The sequence below is a fragment of the Camellia sinensis genome, chromosome 5 (assembly GCF_055761805.1).
Source record: "Camellia sinensis isolate YWXY chromosome 5, ASM5576180v1, whole genome shotgun sequence".
Lineage (NCBI taxonomy): Eukaryota > Viridiplantae > Streptophyta > Magnoliopsida > Ericales > Theaceae > Camellia > Camellia sinensis.
In genome coordinates this window covers 139396805-139415105 of record NC_138965.1, presented here as the reverse complement: position 1 = coordinate 139415105, position 18301 = coordinate 139396805, and the positions used below count along the sequence as shown (strand labels likewise).

The 18301-nt window shown below is 33.4% G+C and overlaps 2 protein-coding genes across 5 annotated transcripts; one reads left to right on the top strand and one right to left on the bottom strand.

Annotated features, from left to right (window-relative positions):
• The first annotated feature begins 3775 nt into the window (after positions 1-3775).
• NUDT16 (nudix hydrolase homolog 16) lies at positions 3776-9410 on the top strand. Of its 2 annotated transcripts, XM_082867821.1 has the most exons (5): positions 3818-4002; positions 4087-4211; positions 5202-5316; positions 5929-6012; positions 8786-9410. In XM_082867821.1, the coding sequence occupies exons 2-5, from the start codon at positions 4141-4143 to the stop codon at positions 9059-9061; spliced, it is 546 nt and encodes a 181-aa protein (XP_082723947.1). In that variant the 5' UTR covers positions 3818-4002; positions 4087-4140; the 3' UTR covers positions 9062-9410. The 2 variants fall into 2 exon arrangements, with proteins under 2 accessions (XP_028089697.2, XP_082723947.1); XM_028233896.2 differs by having other exon boundaries at positions 3776-4211.
• Positions 8604-17957, bottom strand: LOC114290022 (type I inositol polyphosphate 5-phosphatase 10-like). Of its 3 annotated transcripts, XM_082867818.1 has the most exons (8): positions 17866-17956; positions 17645-17714; positions 17432-17536; positions 12329-12851; positions 11204-11400; positions 10424-10532; positions 10147-10295; positions 8604-9911 (listed from the first exon to the last, which is right to left on the bottom strand). In XM_082867818.1, exons 2-8 carry the CDS (start codon positions 17710-17712, stop codon positions 9776-9778), a joined length of 1287 nt encoding a protein of 428 aa, XP_082723944.1. In that variant the 5' UTR covers positions 17713-17714; positions 17866-17956; the 3' UTR covers positions 8604-9775. The 3 variants fall into 3 exon arrangements, with proteins under 3 accessions (XP_082723944.1, XP_082723946.1, XP_082723945.1); XM_082867820.1 differs by lacking the exon at positions 17432-17536 and having other exon boundaries at positions 17866-17957; XM_082867819.1 differs by lacking the exons at positions 17432-17536; positions 17866-17956 and having other exon boundaries at positions 17645-17859.
• Positions 17958-18301: the final 344 nt, after the last annotated feature.

Here is an 18301-nt window from a genome sequence, read left to right as displayed (position 1 = left end):
TTAATTAAAAAATAAATATTAATTGGTATTAATTATTAATAAATTCATATTGTATATTTTTATATTAATTTAAAAATAAAAATTTGTATATTTCTGAAGAAAAAGAAAAAAAATCAATATTAATTAAAAAATCAATATTAATTGGTATTAATTATTAATAAATTAATATTGTATACTTTTGTAATGAATTAATTATTAATTGATACTAATTAATAACAATTGTTGATTATTAATATTAATTGATACTAATAAAATTAATTATTAATATTAATTTATACTAATTAATAATTTTAGTATTAATTGAGACTAATTAAACCATTAATTGATACTAATTAATAATTTTAGTATTAATTGATACTAATTAAGAAATTAATTGATACTAATTAATTTATAATGGAAAAAAATTATGACAATAATACTTCCATTACATTTTTATCAAATGTATCAATTTTTATATTAATGGATACTAATTAATACTAATTATATTAACTTTTATTAATGAAATAATTTTTTTAAAATTAAAACTTAAAAAAATGACAAAATAATCATTTTTATATCATATAATGGTAGAAAGGATAATTATACAGTAAAAAGTTATTTTACAGCTTATTAACCAAACACTACTCTACTGCTTAAATCCATAATCTCATGGCTGCACCAAACAGGTTAACAGCTTATATTCACAGCTATAAGCCATAATCTGTTAAACTATAATCTATAATCACTTTTCTACAATTCTACCAAACAGGGCCATTATTTAAAAGGGTTTGGCGCCTCTCAAGTTAGGATCTCAACTTGAGAGAGCGTTTGGACTTGATAGACCCATTTTGAAATCAATTCCGATTATTCGTTCATTTTTCTAGACTCATTGAATACAATATTTATGCAAAAAATAAAATGATTAGATATCGGTAGTTATATATTTGAATCATATTTATTTTTAAAAAAATAGACAACAAATATAATTTTAAAAATAACCATCCATTTTTTGTAATATAAATTTAATTCAAACATATAACTACCAATGTCTGACCATCTTATTTTTTATATAAATATTCTACTCAAAAAGTTTTAAAAATTGAACGGTTCGAATTATCAAAATGAAATCTATGATGGGCTCCACAGATCTCTCAAGTTCTCTCATGTTAAGATCCTAATATAAGAAAAACCCAACCCTATTTAAAATAACAATGCTACATCCCTTAATTTACCATCTCTAAACCACCCTTAATGATGTGGCATTAAGAATAAACTCCACATGATAAAATATTTGACAAATCAAAATTTGACACTTGTCAAATACATCATTGGAGTTGATTTTTAAGAGTGATAAATTAGGTGTTTCAAGTATTTTTCTAAGTAATGGGAAAATGCTATGGATCCCAAATAATTTACCAAATTTTCTACCAAACCTCTCATATAGTGTGGGATCTACACAAATCCACATGTGTGTGGGTCCTACACCCATGTGAGAGGTTTGGTAGATTATTTGGCATCTCTAGCATAACTCATGAGCAATGCTAAAAATCCCAAAAAATTTATCAAAATTTTTATTAAATGTTTCACATGGGTGTGAGACTCATACCATGTGGATCTCATATGAGTTCCACATCTATATCAAATATTTAGTAAAAATTTTGATAAAATTTTAAAAATCTCTAAGTATTTTTGTTTTTCTATTACAAAATTGGACAAATTTCAAGAAACATTAAATGAAATTAATAAGTATTATTTATTACTCCTTATCACCTGATAGCATGACCTAACAAAATAAACTAGCTTGATGGCATGACGCAACAATTTTTGAGAAGTTAAACTTATTTTAAAATTTTGATTGCTTCACAATTTAATCTATTTGTCAATTTTTATTAATAAGTAAAATCAATAAAAAAATAAATATTTTAATCATTAAATTCAATATAGATATACATAAAATGTCTAAAACATGTTAGTTTAATGACTAAAATAATAATTTTTTTTGTCAATTTCACTTAACAAAAATAGACGAATAGTTTATATTGAAAATAAATCAAAACATTAGAATTTAAATTCATAAAATAAAAAATTCAGAGTTTATTTTTTTTGAAAAATGATTGATCAACCGAATTTGAACTCGCCCAAATTACATAAGTCGGACATCCGGCCAGATAAATGATAGGATGAACGGCATCACCCTTGTCAATCGCGACTGCCACTTTATTTATTGGCAAGGGTGAAAATAAAGAGGGTCTAGGGGGGTCACGTGCCCCATTGGGTTTTGAATTTTTTTTTTTTTTTATAACAAGCATAAAGAAAATATTTTAAATAAAAAATTTTATAAAAGTATTATTTATAGTGAAATATCAATGGCATTTCAAAATTATAAAAACAATAATAGTTGTTTTGATTGAAAAATAAAGAGACTTGATAAGTCATATGAAAATTTTAATATAATGGTGATGTCTATCATTATTGACATGCAAATATAATTAATCTCAATAAAGATATGAAATTTATTGGATTGTTAATTACATTTGACATGTAAAGTCTTTTTTTTTTTTTTTGACTTCCACTTAACGATCTCGGCCAAGAAAAGTGACTAACCAGGGCCCTATCCTCCATGTGTTTTTTTATTATTGGTTGGTGATGTCACATGTCAATAATAACGTGGTATTACTATTATATTGAATTTTTACTCATATTTTGAATAAAAAATTATTTTATCATTATATAATATATTTTAAAACTTATATCCATGACTCTCTTTTTTTTTTATATTGTCCAAGATATATTAGTTGCAAATAATATTATTTTTTTATATTTTTTTTGAAGTCAATTGTAAAAATTATGTGAAATATTTTTGTAAAAATTTTTAATATTATAATTAATAAATGCACCCTCTGATTTAATTTCTTAAATCTGCCACTGTCTACTGGTGTGTTAACCGATATTCGTTCGAATGGCCAGTCAGACAACTGACATGTACAAATACAAACAATTCGGTGAGCCCAAATTTAATGAAAGTAGCAATGCTCTAATTTTATTTAATTTTTATAGAACTCAAACCCTATGTTTTTTTGTTACTAATTTATATTTATTTTATTTTTTCATATTATATATTTAGGAGTATTTTAGAAAGTGGGTTAAAAGTTATTTTCTAATTTTTAAGCCACTTTCTACTAGTGTGTCAACCGACATTCGTTCAAATGATCAGCCGGACGACCGACATGTACAAATACAAACAATTCAATGAGCCCAAATTCAATAAAGTAGCCATGCTCTAATTTTTTATTTTATTTTTTATTTTATTTTTTTATTTTTTTATAGACCTCAAACCCTATGTTTTTGTGTTACTAATTTATGTTTATTTTATTTTTTCATATCATATATTTAGGGGTATTTTAGAAAGTGTGTTAAAAGTCACTTCCTAATTTTTAACAAACTTTATCTCTTAAAAAAAAAAGTCAAAAAGTCAAAAAAATCAAAAAATTAAGTGTTTGGCATGTACTAAAAAAGTACATTTTTTTACAAGCATACACTTATTTAGGTCACATCAATTAATATATCTACTCTCTTTACTTTTTACATAATTTTTTATAAAAATTAAAAAAATACGCTTATCTAAAATATCTGAAACCACCACTAACTTTTAATCATCTTCCTAAATCACCCCTTATTTATGTAACAATTGCCGGGTTGTGAATATGGGGATGGGGCCCCGTCATCTGCGGCCCAATAGTTGGGTTGACTTCTTCCGAAGCGGGCCCACTTATTGACCCTCACCACGTGAGACTTTGACCACCCCCACCACCGATCCGTTTCTCTCGCTCTCTCTCTAAAAATCAAATCTCTCTCTCTCTCTCTTCTCTCTTCCCCTCTCGTTTCGTTAACGGCACAACAATAGTAGCAAGAGCATTTTTTTTCAATGTGCATGTGCGTGTGCTTGACGACAATGGCGGACAGAGAGAGTACATCAATGCAGATGATTTCAATAGTTGTTTGTTAACCCAAATTCTTCATAGTGTGATTCAAATGGTTTTTTTTTTTTCAACACTTAAAATGTCTGTGGTTGTGATTTCAATGACTGATGATCGAAATTGTGCATAGAAAGAGAGAGAGATTCAAAATAAGAGTTGTTATTGTTGATTATTATTAATCAGCATGTCTGATTTGGTGGCCCGCACCGGTCGGCATCAGCAGCGCTACGAGGACGGTTGTCGTCTTGTTTCTGGGTAATTTTCATTCTCTCTCTCTCTCTCTCTCTCTCTCTCCATCACCCATTTTCAATATATTCATAATGTATGTGTATGTGTATTTATTAATGTATTGTTTGTGATGTTGATGTTGATGGTTGTTTGGAGTTAAACCAATCTACATAAATTTGGACCATAGTTATTGATATATTATACATTTTATGGGCCTCTTATTGATTATTATTGTATTTTGATGTGATGATAACTAATGGGTAGGCCTTATTTTTGTTTGTTTGTGTAATGGGAATAGTTTTGCCTCTGTTCTATTGTTGGTTTCTTTAGTTTCTATTGATGGATTTGAGAGGGATTTGCAAAGCCCTACTCAAATCCAAATCCAAACATGTATCCTAAGGGATTGGTGGGGGATGGGGGTAGAGATGGTGTGTTGGTGGGTTCAATAGTGTGATTAGGGAGGGGAAGAAAATTCAGGCCTATATACATCTTTGAGGACATGTTTCTCTGAATGTATGCCATGCCATTGAGTTGAGAAATGTGACAGAGCAAAAAATATGGTTATTGGCACTTTAGCACTGAATTTGGTAGGTTTTTTGTGACCTCCTGTCAAAATTTTGGCTTGGATCTGATTCTTTTGAATGCTTTGCACAAAGATGACACTGTAAGATGATGATGCTAATTAACTAATTTCACATTGAAAGAAATCTACAACAACTGCTTGCTGAATAAGATTTTTTCAAAGGAAGCTTGATCCTCACCAGATTTGACAAGGAATTTCTCTTTTGGTTTCTATAATATCTTGTTATAGTTTTAGAAGAGTTTTGTTCGTCAATCACTACCATTATTACATATCAGTCTTTTATTTTCTAGGATATTTTGTTCAATTATATATGACTTTGTGAACTCAACAAGGCATTGACAGTTCAAATAATACGTCTACTATTTTGTAATCAACATTCAGAATTTTTTTAATTATTTCCTTATACCATGTATAATTCAATATTTTTTGTTTAGGTGCATTCCATACAAGTATAGGGATTCCGATGAACGTAGTGATGCCAGCTCAGAGAGGATTCTTGAGGTGCTTATGATCAACTCGCCTAGTGGACCAGGTCTTTTGTTTCCAAAGGTATGAATTTGTTAATTATTTTACTTCATTAATTAACACCTAATCTGATTGAGTTGTGTTTTCATTGTTCATGTGTAATTGTACCTTTTATGAACATTATTTGCATCTAACATTTCAGTTAAATAAGGCTTTATTTTCATTCTGCCGACTGCTAGCTTTATTTGGTATGAACATCTTTAAGTACACCAACATGACACATGATCCAGTAATATATTTGTGCGATCCATGTTTCTATTAGTTAGTAAATCTGGGTTTTTGCTTCTTGGAGTTCTTGACTCAAGTTCAGCAGAGCTCAATAGGGCACATGAATCCTTTTTCATATTTTGCTCTGTCAAGGGCTATATGTTTAGTTAAATTAAATAAATTCATATATTTTTTTAGTGTCACATTCCATGTTAGCTTATGTCTTCTCCTTCTCCTAACATTTTCATTTATGGTGATTGAATCAGTCATTGTTGCCAATATGTATGCGTTTACATGAGTCATTTAAGAAATTGATGCTTTAGAATGTTTTAAAATATCTACATTTCTTCTTTTTGTAATTTATATGGAATAGAACTATAGATGGCAGATCATGATGATATTAGTGACTTTGTTCCTTCCTCCTTCCAGGGAGGCTGGGAGAATGATGAAACTGTTGAGGAGGCAGCAGAAAGAGAAGCTGTTGAAGAAGCTGGAGTTCGAGGGGACTTGATGGTGAGAACCTACTTTCCCCCCTTTATTGAATTCTTGTCAAGCAACATTTTCTACAAATGAAATTGCTTCATCCAACAAGATGTGAGCAACAATTTTGGGGGATGCAGTAGAGCTATGAATTTCTAGGATTAAAAAAAAAAAAAAAATCATCTTTTTCTTGATTTTGGTTGGCCTTTGGGGGCATTGTTATCAACTATGTTACGTGGACTCTTCAAAACATTTCAAATACCCCTTTTGGAGACCCAACACTTGGACAAGGGTGTGAGATATATGTTTGATAATTTTTATCGTACACTTAACACTATCATTATAATTTATATGAATATGTTATTGTATAATTGCTATGAAATGAGTAAAATACATTTTTTGAGACTATATGTTACATGTGACACCATTTTTTCTAACATAATAGGTTAAACATGTAAAAATATAATCTTTTTTTGTCAAGTCCTCGTACCCTTAAATTTGAGGTTTGATGAGTCTAACTCTTAGTTGCACAAAGCAGGGCAGGAGAACAAGGGCATATAGAGGTTTCTAAGATTGAGAGCATGTATATATTAAATAATAAATATGTTCTAACAATTACATTTTTCCTACTTAATTGTGATGCATGTGTTAAAACATGAATTTTTATTGACGATTGACGTCAATTATATATTGTCTTTATTAAGTATGAATAAATATTATATAAATATATATTAGAATAAGTTTGAGTTATTTTTCTTTTACTTCTCTGAGATTTATATGTAACGTAGGTTGTCAAATTCTTAATCTTTTGCTAAAATAGTGAATTATATCATGAATCATTTTACGAAAAATGATGTCATCATTTTTTTGACCAAGACTCCTATTTTACCCCTCACGGGTCGGGTTTACCCTTGACCCATCAACCGAGCCAAACATTTCGGGTTGAAAGCTTTCCTACCCATTATCGACCGATCTCTCCTTCGAAATCGACCGAGTCAAACCTTTCGGTTTGACGGTCGGTGTCAATCGGATGTATGTTGAACAGCAAAAGTAGAAGTGGATGAAAATTTGAGAAAAATGCTTCTACTTCTATGAGCACAGATCTGAAACAAGAATTCCAAAGATGTACAAAACAATATTATGAAGCAAGGAAAGAGATATATACATATATAAAAATAGATCTGTAAGAGATGTATCTGAAAAAAAAAAAAAATTCAATGTCTCGTTGGAAAAATACAGATCTGTGAGAGATGTCCCCAAAAAAAACCCATCTTCAATGCCACCATACTTGAAGAATACAAATATGAGAGATGTACCAAAATAATATTGCTCTTTATTCATAATCCTAGTTTGGTGACAAGTTCCGACGGTGACAAGTTCCGACGATGACAAGTTTGGCAATAATTCCTGAAGGTGATGAGTTTGGGGCAAGAACATCACGTGGTTAGTTGATGGGGAGGAAAAACGATGAGAGAAAAATGGTGAGGGTAGTTGCAGAGAAAAAAAAAATATGGAAGAAGATGAAAACAGGGGACAGAGAGTTAAAATTGAAAAGTCAAGTCTCTCAAATCAAATAATGAATGAGATAGAGATTGTCGGTGAGTATACTTACATTATATTTGGAAACCTAGGAAAGAAAAGAAAAGAGATGGCTACTTAAGTAATAAGAAAAAAGAAAAGAAAAAAAATAGTTGTGATTTTTTTTCTTTTTGTTTAGATAAGGAAAAAATAAAGAAAAAGAAATGATTGTGATTTCTCTCATTCTTGTTTGGTTAGGTTTCATTAAGAGAAAAGAAAAGAAATTATTTTATGTTATATTATCAAAATAATCTTTTTATATTTTTAATCATTTTATTTCTTTTATTTTTATAGGGACAAAATAGGTATTATGAAAATAGTGGTTTCTTTTCTCTCCCAATCTCTCCACTTTTGGGAAGATTGAAAATGAGAGTTAAAATTGAAAAGTCAAGTCTCTCAAATCAAATAATGAATGAGATAGAGATTGTCGGTGAGTATACTTACATTATATTTGGAAACCTAGGAAAGAAAAGAAAAGTGATGGCTACTTAAGTAATAAGAAAAAAGAAAAGAAAAAAAATAGTTGTGATTTTTTTTCTTTTTGTTTAGATAAGAAAAAAATAAAGAAAAAGAAATGATTGTGATTTCTCTCATTCTTGTTTGGTTAGGTTTCATTAAGAGAAAAGAAAAGAAATTATTTTATGTTATATTATCAAAATAATCTTTTTATATTTTTAATCATTTTATTTCTTTTATTTTTATAGGGACAAAATAGGTATTATGAAAATAGTGGTTTCTTTTCTCTCCCAATCTCTCCACTTTTGGGAAGATTGAAAATGAGAGAAATGAGTTTCTTTCCATTTCTTCTCAATTCTCTCTACTTAAGTTATCCAAACAAATAAGAGAAATACATATCACTCCATTTCTTTTCTTTTCTCTCTAAATCATTCAATCCAATCATAGTGTTAGTGATGGACAATGTAATCCAAGGAATTAATGATATGATGCCACATGGAGGAATAAGTTTCTTGATAAGCACCATTTGGTAGGTCGGTGGAAATCGGTTTCAATAGCATTTAAACTTTTACTCGGACTATAATTTGAACGGATTGACTTTTCAAATTCACTGCCGACCGTAACTATGATCGAAACCGTCCATAAGTCTCACGATTTGGTTGGTCCGGTCGGATTAATCGGTTTAGTCGGATTCATGCACACCCCTACCCCTCATGATCCTAAAAATTTCTATTTCTAGATAAACAACCATTTGATTATTTGACTGTTGCAGGGGTTCCTGGGAGAATTTGACTTCAGGAGCAAAACACACCAAGATGAGTTTAGTCCAGAAGGTCTATGTAGAGCTTCGATGTTTGCTTTGCTTGTGAAGGAGGAGCTTGAGTCATGGCCGGAGCAGAGCACCCGAAGTAGAAAATGGCTAACCATATCTGAAGCAGCCAAGAACTGCAGGCATGCATGGATGAGGAATGCTCTGTTACAATTCAGCAAGTGGCATGATGAAAAAATGATGAATGCAGGTGAAGAAGACTGCTCAAATCAAGATTGATTTGGTAAGCATGCACAGGTAACAATTTCACAAGCTAGCATCTCTGCCGGGACTAGTTTCAGATCATTTTTTTTTTCTTGCAAACAGATCGGTGTTAACAACATTTGTGTTTTTTATGTTTGGTCTAATTCCATGAATATTCACTGGTTCTAGTTCAATTTTGTATGTTACCAGTCTTTTTTCTTTTCTTTTTCCTACTGTCCTCTCTTATGTAATTTAATTTGAGAGGAGAAAGCATATACCAGATTCCTTATATGGTTAGATGATTTTTTTTGTTTTGTTTTTCCCTCATTCTCAAGAAAGGAATGGGACCTTTTATGAATTTGACCACTCAAGATCTTTGCATAAAGCCATATGTTTGTCATCTCTATGTTTATAAGATTCAGCTTGAAATTGAAACGCACTTGTATGATGGTTGAAATGATTGGATGAAATGCATTAGAGATATCGTAATCCCTATACGATTGTAGAATAATAACCCTGTATGTACATCATTATATACAACTATTGTTAGGCTAATCCTGCAACACGACACTAGAGTACCTTGTACAGTACAACCAACATATGCATAGATAGGACTAAAGATGCTATCATAACAAAGAAACAATTGCTAGCTGCTGCTGCTGCTGCTGCTGGTGGGTGGTGGCTAGAAGTAGGAGATTGTTCAATTCCAACATTACACATTGTAGCCAGAAGTTTGCTTCTTTAATCATTTCATCCTCCACCTTCAATAACATTAACATCCACTAAAAATGTAGCACAGACGGGCCGGTGGTCGGAAAATTGCGACTCACGACGCACGTAACTCAGTTGTCGTATCCCATTTCCATGCCACAGTATTCTATCACACCTGCGCGTATGGATTTCAGTTAGCTACTCACTCTCTCATATATACCTACCTACATATGCGGCTTCCAGTTTTTCTTTTCTTTTCTTTTTTATAGTCAAATTTACATGAGTAGGATATACAAGTTTTCAAGATTTCATGCTGATGAGTCTATAGACACAGAATTCGTGCACCGAAAAAATACCCATTTTCTGTGGTTGAATTATGTGTCCGTAGCTATATATATAAACATACATACCATGCTGGAGTTCTCATTTTGGTCTTTGATTTGACAATCTCACTAGTGTAAGTGTCTGAATTGTAGAAATATTTATATGTAGGTGCAAAGTATATCTTCCCTTCTTTCCATCCTTTGAATACTCTCCCACTTTCCCTTTCTATCTTCAGCTATATATCACCAAAAAACAACAACAATCAAATTATAAAAAGGCCGGTATTGTTCTAGACACTGCTCTTATCGGGATTTATAAAAAAAATAAATAAAAAATAAAAAAAATTAACTTTGATTTTGATACCTGATCCTTATTAAGAAGTTCATCCCAGTTGTTATCTTGTACAAGTTTTCTGGTCTCAGAGGAGCTCAAAGCAATCCGGTAGTTTAAATCCCCCAACCATATCACTCGGCTGCAACCATTTTTTTTCATAAGGGATTGATACATTATGTAGAAATTCATATATATAAAATTTCAAAAGTATTCCCTGGCTGCAATTTATAAGTTGGTTTGTTTTTAAGATTTGTTTGTCTTTAGTTAAGTTTTAAATTTTTAAATTTTTTACATCCACTTAAACTGGATGATTGTCACCAAGTTTTTTTTTTTTTTTTTAATGAAAAAATTGAAGGAAAAAAAGTCTACAAAAGATGAAAATAAGTCCAATTTTGTCGAGTTGACTTATTTTTGCAATTTTTTTCAAATAAATTTAAATTTAAATTTCTAGGATTGTCTAGTCAAATTGAACCTAAAAATAACAATTTTAACTAAAAAAGGTTCTCTAAAACAAAAATAAGTCAAAAAAATGAATCAACTTATAAGTTGGCTGACGCCAAAGAATGTGGAAAAAAAAAAAAAATCTCTTAAGACTTCATTTAGATCTAAAATTTGGGAAACGATTTGTAGAGAGAAAAGAATAGCAAGGAAAAGTGAGTAAAAAATTTACCTTATAGTAGTATGTTCACTTTTCCTTTCCTTTATTCTCTTTGTTTTCATAAATGTCTCATCAAATTTTTGATTTAAACACAATCTTAATAGTTTATTGTCTTTTTTTATTTGTAAAGATTTAGAGATATGCTCTCTCACTCATGTTGCATAATTTTGTGAGGCATCCTAGTATTATTAGTTTTTTTGCAGATGTTGGGATAGTGGGTGTTTTTAAGAATCTCAATAACATCCAAATTTCTTCTATGCTCATCCCCTTCTTTCTCTCCTGAGGCCAAGTGACTGCACACAAAACAAAAGCTTGTCTGGTGGATTGACATGCTCACTGAGATGCACCCCTGAAACATAACCAACAACAAATCACATATACATACATACATATATATATATATATATATTAGAATGCTATGCGCACACACGATGTGTATGCAGAAATGAAAGACGGTTGTAATCTTCATTAGAAAATATATATATATATATAGATGAAGAAATCAAAAATTGAAATAAGTATTTTGGGCAATTATATAGGGGTAATTTGGGTATAGAAAATGTGTGACATAGTTTCGTCAAATGAGTCGTGTGTTTTATGTAATATAAAATAGATATATAAACATTTTCTATGTTTTATCTTGTAAATCTATACAAATCTTAAATGTAAAGCGATCATGTTTGGTGTAGCTCATTGGAGCTTCTTATATAATATGTTAATATCTTTTGCTTATCGTTTATGAAGAGGTAAAAATAACTTAAACAAGTTAAAAAAAAGTTAACTATTGAAATATTGGGGAAATGATATTTATAGTTTCTAATTATCAATTTTTAATTTATGAAAAGTTGAACCAAAATAAATATTGAATATACAACGATTATATTTAGTGTAGCTTTTAACTTTTTCTTTTTTGAAATTTGCGTTAATGTATTTGGTGTAATTTTTACTTACAAAGCTTAATTTTTGATTCTCCATCTGACACATTCTACAACAAAATTTTAAATATCATAACGAAAACCTAAGATTCCACAACGAACATGTGTATGGTCATGAAAATTTTAAACCATTTGCGACCAATTCCATATTTGGTTGCCAAAAGAGTGCATTAGGGGACAAAATCACTGTTTGGTCACAAAAAGTGCTTAAAATAACTAAATTAAAATGAAAAACATTGACTATTAAAAAACTAGGTAAAAATTGTTTATCCTTCTGATTATTCACTTTTAATTTACAAAAAAGTGTAACGAATAGGTAGATTAAGAGCTATATAATCTCACCTTGTTTCCGAGGCAACCCATGATACCGCGACTAATGCAAGAAATTCTCAAGTGGCCTACACGGTGCACCAACTCCATCCTAACCCAAACAGTAACAAAGATTCCCACCATTTGCTTGCTTGCTATGAGGCTATACTTCATCGTGTTTGCATTGAAGCTAGAGGGAGTGGTGAATTCAGAAATATCCACTTCATCATAGAGGTCATTGTCTTCACTAAAATTATTTGATTGTTGGCAATTGAAACATGAATCCTTAGTCTTGTCCTTATTGCTTTCCAATTTAGAAATATTGTAGCAATTACAACTCTTGAGCCGCCTCGTGCTTTCCACTTGAAAATTTTTTCTAGCTTTTTTGAGAGAAGAAGCCCTTTGGAAGGAGAGTGAGTCCTTAGCGCCACTGACTATGGTGAGATTTGGAGATTTGTTCAAGGACTGGCTGATCAAAGAGAGCCATTTCGCTGCTGAACCGTTGTCTTCCATCACTAATACATTCCCAGCATTTAAAGGTACAATCTCTTGAAAACTAATTTAAAAAAATAGATATCAATTTACAATTCTAGATCCAAACACAGCTTAAGTATGAAACACAAGTCAATGGATGTGTAATCAATGTCTATTACACATTAATTTTTAATGTGAATTCAAATAAGAAATAAAAGTAACCAAACCTATGATAACAAATAACAGTTTGGCAACAATATTTTGCAACATGCAACAAAATTCATCATTGTCTTCCATCACTAATACATTCCCAGCATTTAAAGGTACAATCTCTTGAAAACTAATTTAAAAAAATAGATATCAATTTACAATTCTAGATCCAAACACAGCTTAAGTATGAAACACAAGTCAATGGATGTGTAATCAATGTCTATTACACATTAATTTTTAATGTGAATTCAAATAAGAAATAAAAGTAACCAAACCTATGATAACAAATAACAGTTTGGCAACAATATTTTGCAACATGCAACAAAATTCATCATCAAAAGTTAGTATTCTCCAATGACAATGTTTTGAGTCCCGATTCAGATCACTAATACACTATCACTAAAAACAGCACTAATTACGTGGCAGTGTAAGGAAAAAAAAAAGGCTAAACTATCACATCAGTGTGGGGTTCACATCTCGCCACGTCATTAGTAGTCTATTTAGTGGTGTTAAATTAGTGGTATGAAACATTTTTGTAATGTTTTATGACATACAATAAAATTCGTCATTAAAACATAGTATTCTCTGACAACATATGAAAGTTGTCGACAAGAGTTTTTCCTTATTAGAGACGATTTTTTCCTTACCAGCGACAACATGAGTTCATCATAGTAAGCCCATAACATATCCATATTTAGCAACAACAAATACCCATCACGGTTATTACATTCCGCAATGACTTCTGTTAGAATATAATATGTAAAGTGCTGCTTTAATAATTAGGTTAGTATAATAATTAGTATGCTTTAATCATTCTGTTTTCTCTTTTGGCTTGTAAGCTTGTAACTCATCTATATAAAGGAGCTAACCCATAACATTCAATACATCTATCAATACACAATTTATTCTTTCCTTTTATCTATACATGTTATACATTAAATCTTTCATGGTATCAGAGCTATACGATTTAGGCCTATATTTCTTTTTCACCGGCGGGCAGTCGGCCGGCAACCTTGCCTTCACTGCCCGCTGGAGTTTTCTACACATACCTTCACTCCGCTGCATCTTCAACTCTCTCTCTCTAATTAATTCTTCCAAATCCTGTTTCCCTGAAGCTCGGGAATTGCTTCAGTATTTGAGTTAGTAGCTCCGTCTTCCAACTTGTCACCAGTTTCAGGATTCCCATTTGGCTTTGCCATTACTGAACCACTAGCAAGAGCCCCATCCATGTTCTCCAAAACAACACCTACTCCAAGGACATGAAACTCCATTTCCATGGCTCATGCCATTTTCCGAAACAGATTATCTACTTTCAAGTGGTCGACCTACGAGTGCTCCATCTGCCACAAGTCTTTCCTCACTAGCCAAGTCCTCGGCGGCCACAAGCGCCGCCACAAGTCTTTCCCCACAAGCGCCGCCACCACCACCGCCAACGGTGGAGCCGGTAGCGGTGTCACCTCATCGGGGGAGGACAGACGGAGCACTCACACACACAGATGCACACACGGGTTTAGGGAGAGGGAGAAGAAACCATTAAGAGACACCCATGCACACCTACACACGGACATGCACTAGCTCTCTCTCTCTCTCTTCTCTCTCTCTAACACAAACGCAGCACACACACTGATACACACTCACGGCACACACACACCCATCACTGCCATACACCCAGCAGCTCACATACACACCCATCACCTCTCCCTCTCGGCATATACACACATATGCATGGCAGCTCTCTCCCTCTCGGCTACTCTCTCTTCTTCCTCTCTCTGGCATGAGCTCTCTCGGAGATGAATAGCCACAAAACACATACCTCTCGCTCTCTCTCAGGGGCAAAACCCAGCTTGCTCACAGCCCATGGCTGTCACTCCAGGCGCCGTCGTTGTCACCGGCGACCAACACCACCTACAGCCTCATCTCCGAAGCTCTCTCTCTACTCCACAACCGAGCCACCATTACAGCTTTCATGTTCTTCTTAGGCCGAACCTTCAACCAATCCAACACCTCAAACCGTGGTCCCTCTCTCTCTCTGATACATATATTCTATTTCTAAACCCATGGAGGGTGGAACAACCTGTAAAAGCTTATCCATATACTTCTCTCTCTCTTCATCCAACCCACCAACTTAAGCCTCTTTTTGTCCCCCCACCATAATTGTTACCACCACCCACCTTTCTTTTTATTTTCTTTATATATATATATATATATTTTTATTCTCACCAACACGGATACCAATCTTCCTTTCTTTTCCTTTTTTTTAATCACACCCATCCACCGCCCAAACTTTATTTTTTTTTTTATTATAAAGCTTAATTGGTACTCTCGACTGTTCCCCACTCCCTCCTTTATTATTTTTATTCCTCATTATATATTCATCATCACCATACTTATCCTTTCATCACCGTCACCATTTTTTTTTTTATTTTTTTATTCGCTTCCCTTACTTTTCACACCCCAAAAAAAAAAAAAAAATCCATTCACCCCAACTCGGTTTTCATTTCACACACTTGTCATTTCTTCATGCCGGGGATCAACCCCGATCACAATTTTACACCAAATAAACACAACAAAAAACAAAACAAAAAAAAAAAACCAAACAAACAAACAAACAAACAAACAAACAAAAAAACAACAACAACAACAACCAATACCATAACCACCACATCCACCGGCGGAATTTTTCTTCTCTACTCTGCCGCCGGTCTCTTCTTCTTGCCTCCGTCCTGGGCGGCCCTTGCCGGTGCTGCCTCCGTGTTTCCCACTCCACTGGGCACGATCACTACTCCCTGCTCCTCCCCTGCAGCATATGGCGGCCCTCCAAATCGGAACATCACGGTGGCCTTCCGCTTCAGCTCCTTATTTTCCGCCTTTAGCACACTTATCTCTGCTCGCGCATCCTTATACATGCGCTGGAGCAGAGCCAGTTGGGCGTTTAATTGCTGCACCTCATTTGTCCTACTCTGCAGTCGGTGCGACAGGTTTGTGACCGCCGTCATGGTCTCCACACATGACTTCAAAGTATACTGATTGGCCTCAATATCAATTTGCACCGCCGTTTTTTGCTCCATCGACCGCATCGGAAAGTTCAACGGAGCAAAACCAGAGGCGCTTGGTTGAGGTTCACTGGCCACCGCACCAGTTATCTCTCTTGTTGACTCGTTGAGGTCGGGAAAGAGAGTGAGCAGACCACGGGACGAAGAGGACATATTCTGGGTAGCTGAACGGGAAGACGAGGCCATGTTTTTGGGTTGCTAAGTGTTTCAGAGAAGCAGCGATTACCGATTGGTACTGTCAGACCGAGTGTTACAGAGTTTCTCTCTCCGCAAACGCAGACTTTTTTTTCAGAAGTTTTTTTTCGCAAGTTGTTTGTCTTCGCCTCAGCCTCAGCCTCCGTCTTATAGCCACGGCAGACACGCGCATCATGCGCCGCTCGGCGCTCGACGACAAACTGGGCACGCCTTTTGATGGCACACCTTTTTATGGATTGGGCACGCCTTTTGATGGCACGCCTTTTGAAAGATTGGGCACACCTTTTGAGGGCTCGATATATCTATCTACATGTCTATCTTTTGGGTAGCCTATCTACACACTCATACAGTGTCTTCTACAACGGTCAGCTTTATTACTCCCTTTGTTTCAACCTCAAATAGGTTTCTATCTTCACACCTATTTGAGTTTGAGTGGGGGTTATACATATATCATGTATCATGGTGAGCATGGTTACACACCATGGGAACCACCCAAGCCACCCCATGGCGCACTCCCTAAGTCGCCCCCTTGGTGCACCACCACTAGCTTCTACAACGGTCCGACATGACCCCATAAACTGTCTTCTACAACAACGGTCTGACACGACCACACAGTGTCTGCTACATCGGTCCGGCATGATCTCGTAAACTGTCCTGCTACATCGGTCCGGCATGACCTCGTAAACTGTCCTGCTACAACGGTCCGACATGACCCCATAAAGTGTCTCCTACAACGGTCTGACACGACCATACCGTGTCTCCTATCCTGTTTTATTTTATTTATCAGTTTATTTTCCTGTTTTGTTCCTCTCTCCAAACTCAAGTTGGTTGGTTGGTTCCTATCCTCCTTGAGTTTGAGGGGGGCTGTTAGAATATAATATGTAAAGTGCTGCTTTAATAATTAGGTTAGTATAATAATTAATATGCTTTAATCATTCTGTTTTCTCTTTTGGCTTGTAAGCTTGTAACTCCTCTATATAAAGGAGCTAACCCATAACATTCAATACATCTATCAATACACAATTTATTCTTTCCTTTTATCTATACATGTTATACATTAAATCTTTCAAAGTGCGTTACCAATATTCTTTGCAAACACTAATTGGCAACGAGTTTTGCTCATCAAAGAAAGTATTTTATGACAAATAATTCTGCCGGTAAAAATGATTTTTCATTGTAGTGATTAAAGAGAAAACAAACATACCCCAAAACATATATATCAGATTGGTCATAGACCTGAAGAAAATCATCAAGATTGAGGCTATTTGGAGGAGGTTTTCCCCCAACATTCCATGTTGCTACATAAACTCTACAATAAAACGGACCAAAAAACAATTATTATTTGAGGATAGGCCTCGAAATGTCGTAAATAAAAACAGGAAAGAAAGTGAAAAAATATATTTTTTTTTTTGCATACCGGAATGTTTTAGCGTCTCTAAGAGATGGGATTGGATGTCCTAGGCCACACAAAATCGGTATCTCCATCCCTGAATCAGACAACAATTCCACCAATTAAATGAGAAAAAAAATTCATAGAAGAAAACACCAAGAAAAGATACATATAACATATACCCAACATGAAAGTTTTTTTAAAAACAAAATATAAAAAAAAAAATAACAGAGAAATTTAACACTTGCAAAATTGATCACGAAAATGGAACAAAAACTTCTTCTTGATATTGAGAGAGTGAGCCTAAGTAATATGAAGATGGGTTTGGTTGGGGGGTGATCATAGTGATATACCTTTCTTCCTTCCTTCCTATTAACAGATAAGATGATTCCAAACACGAATATATTCTCTTTTTTACTCCAAATTGCCATGTTACTCTTTCCCTTATCCTCTCCCATTTTTATTTTACGGTTCGATTTTATCAGATTTTCAATTTAGTGAGACTTTAAGTAGTTTTATAGAAACGTATAGAATACCACATCAGGAATAAATGAAAAGAAAGAATGAAGGCTATTCTAAAACTGTTTCATTTCTTAATGTTTATCACGAAATATGTCTATTATTAGCCACTTTTTTTTTTTTATCAATTACTATTAGTCACTTATCTTCTAATGTTAAATAAAT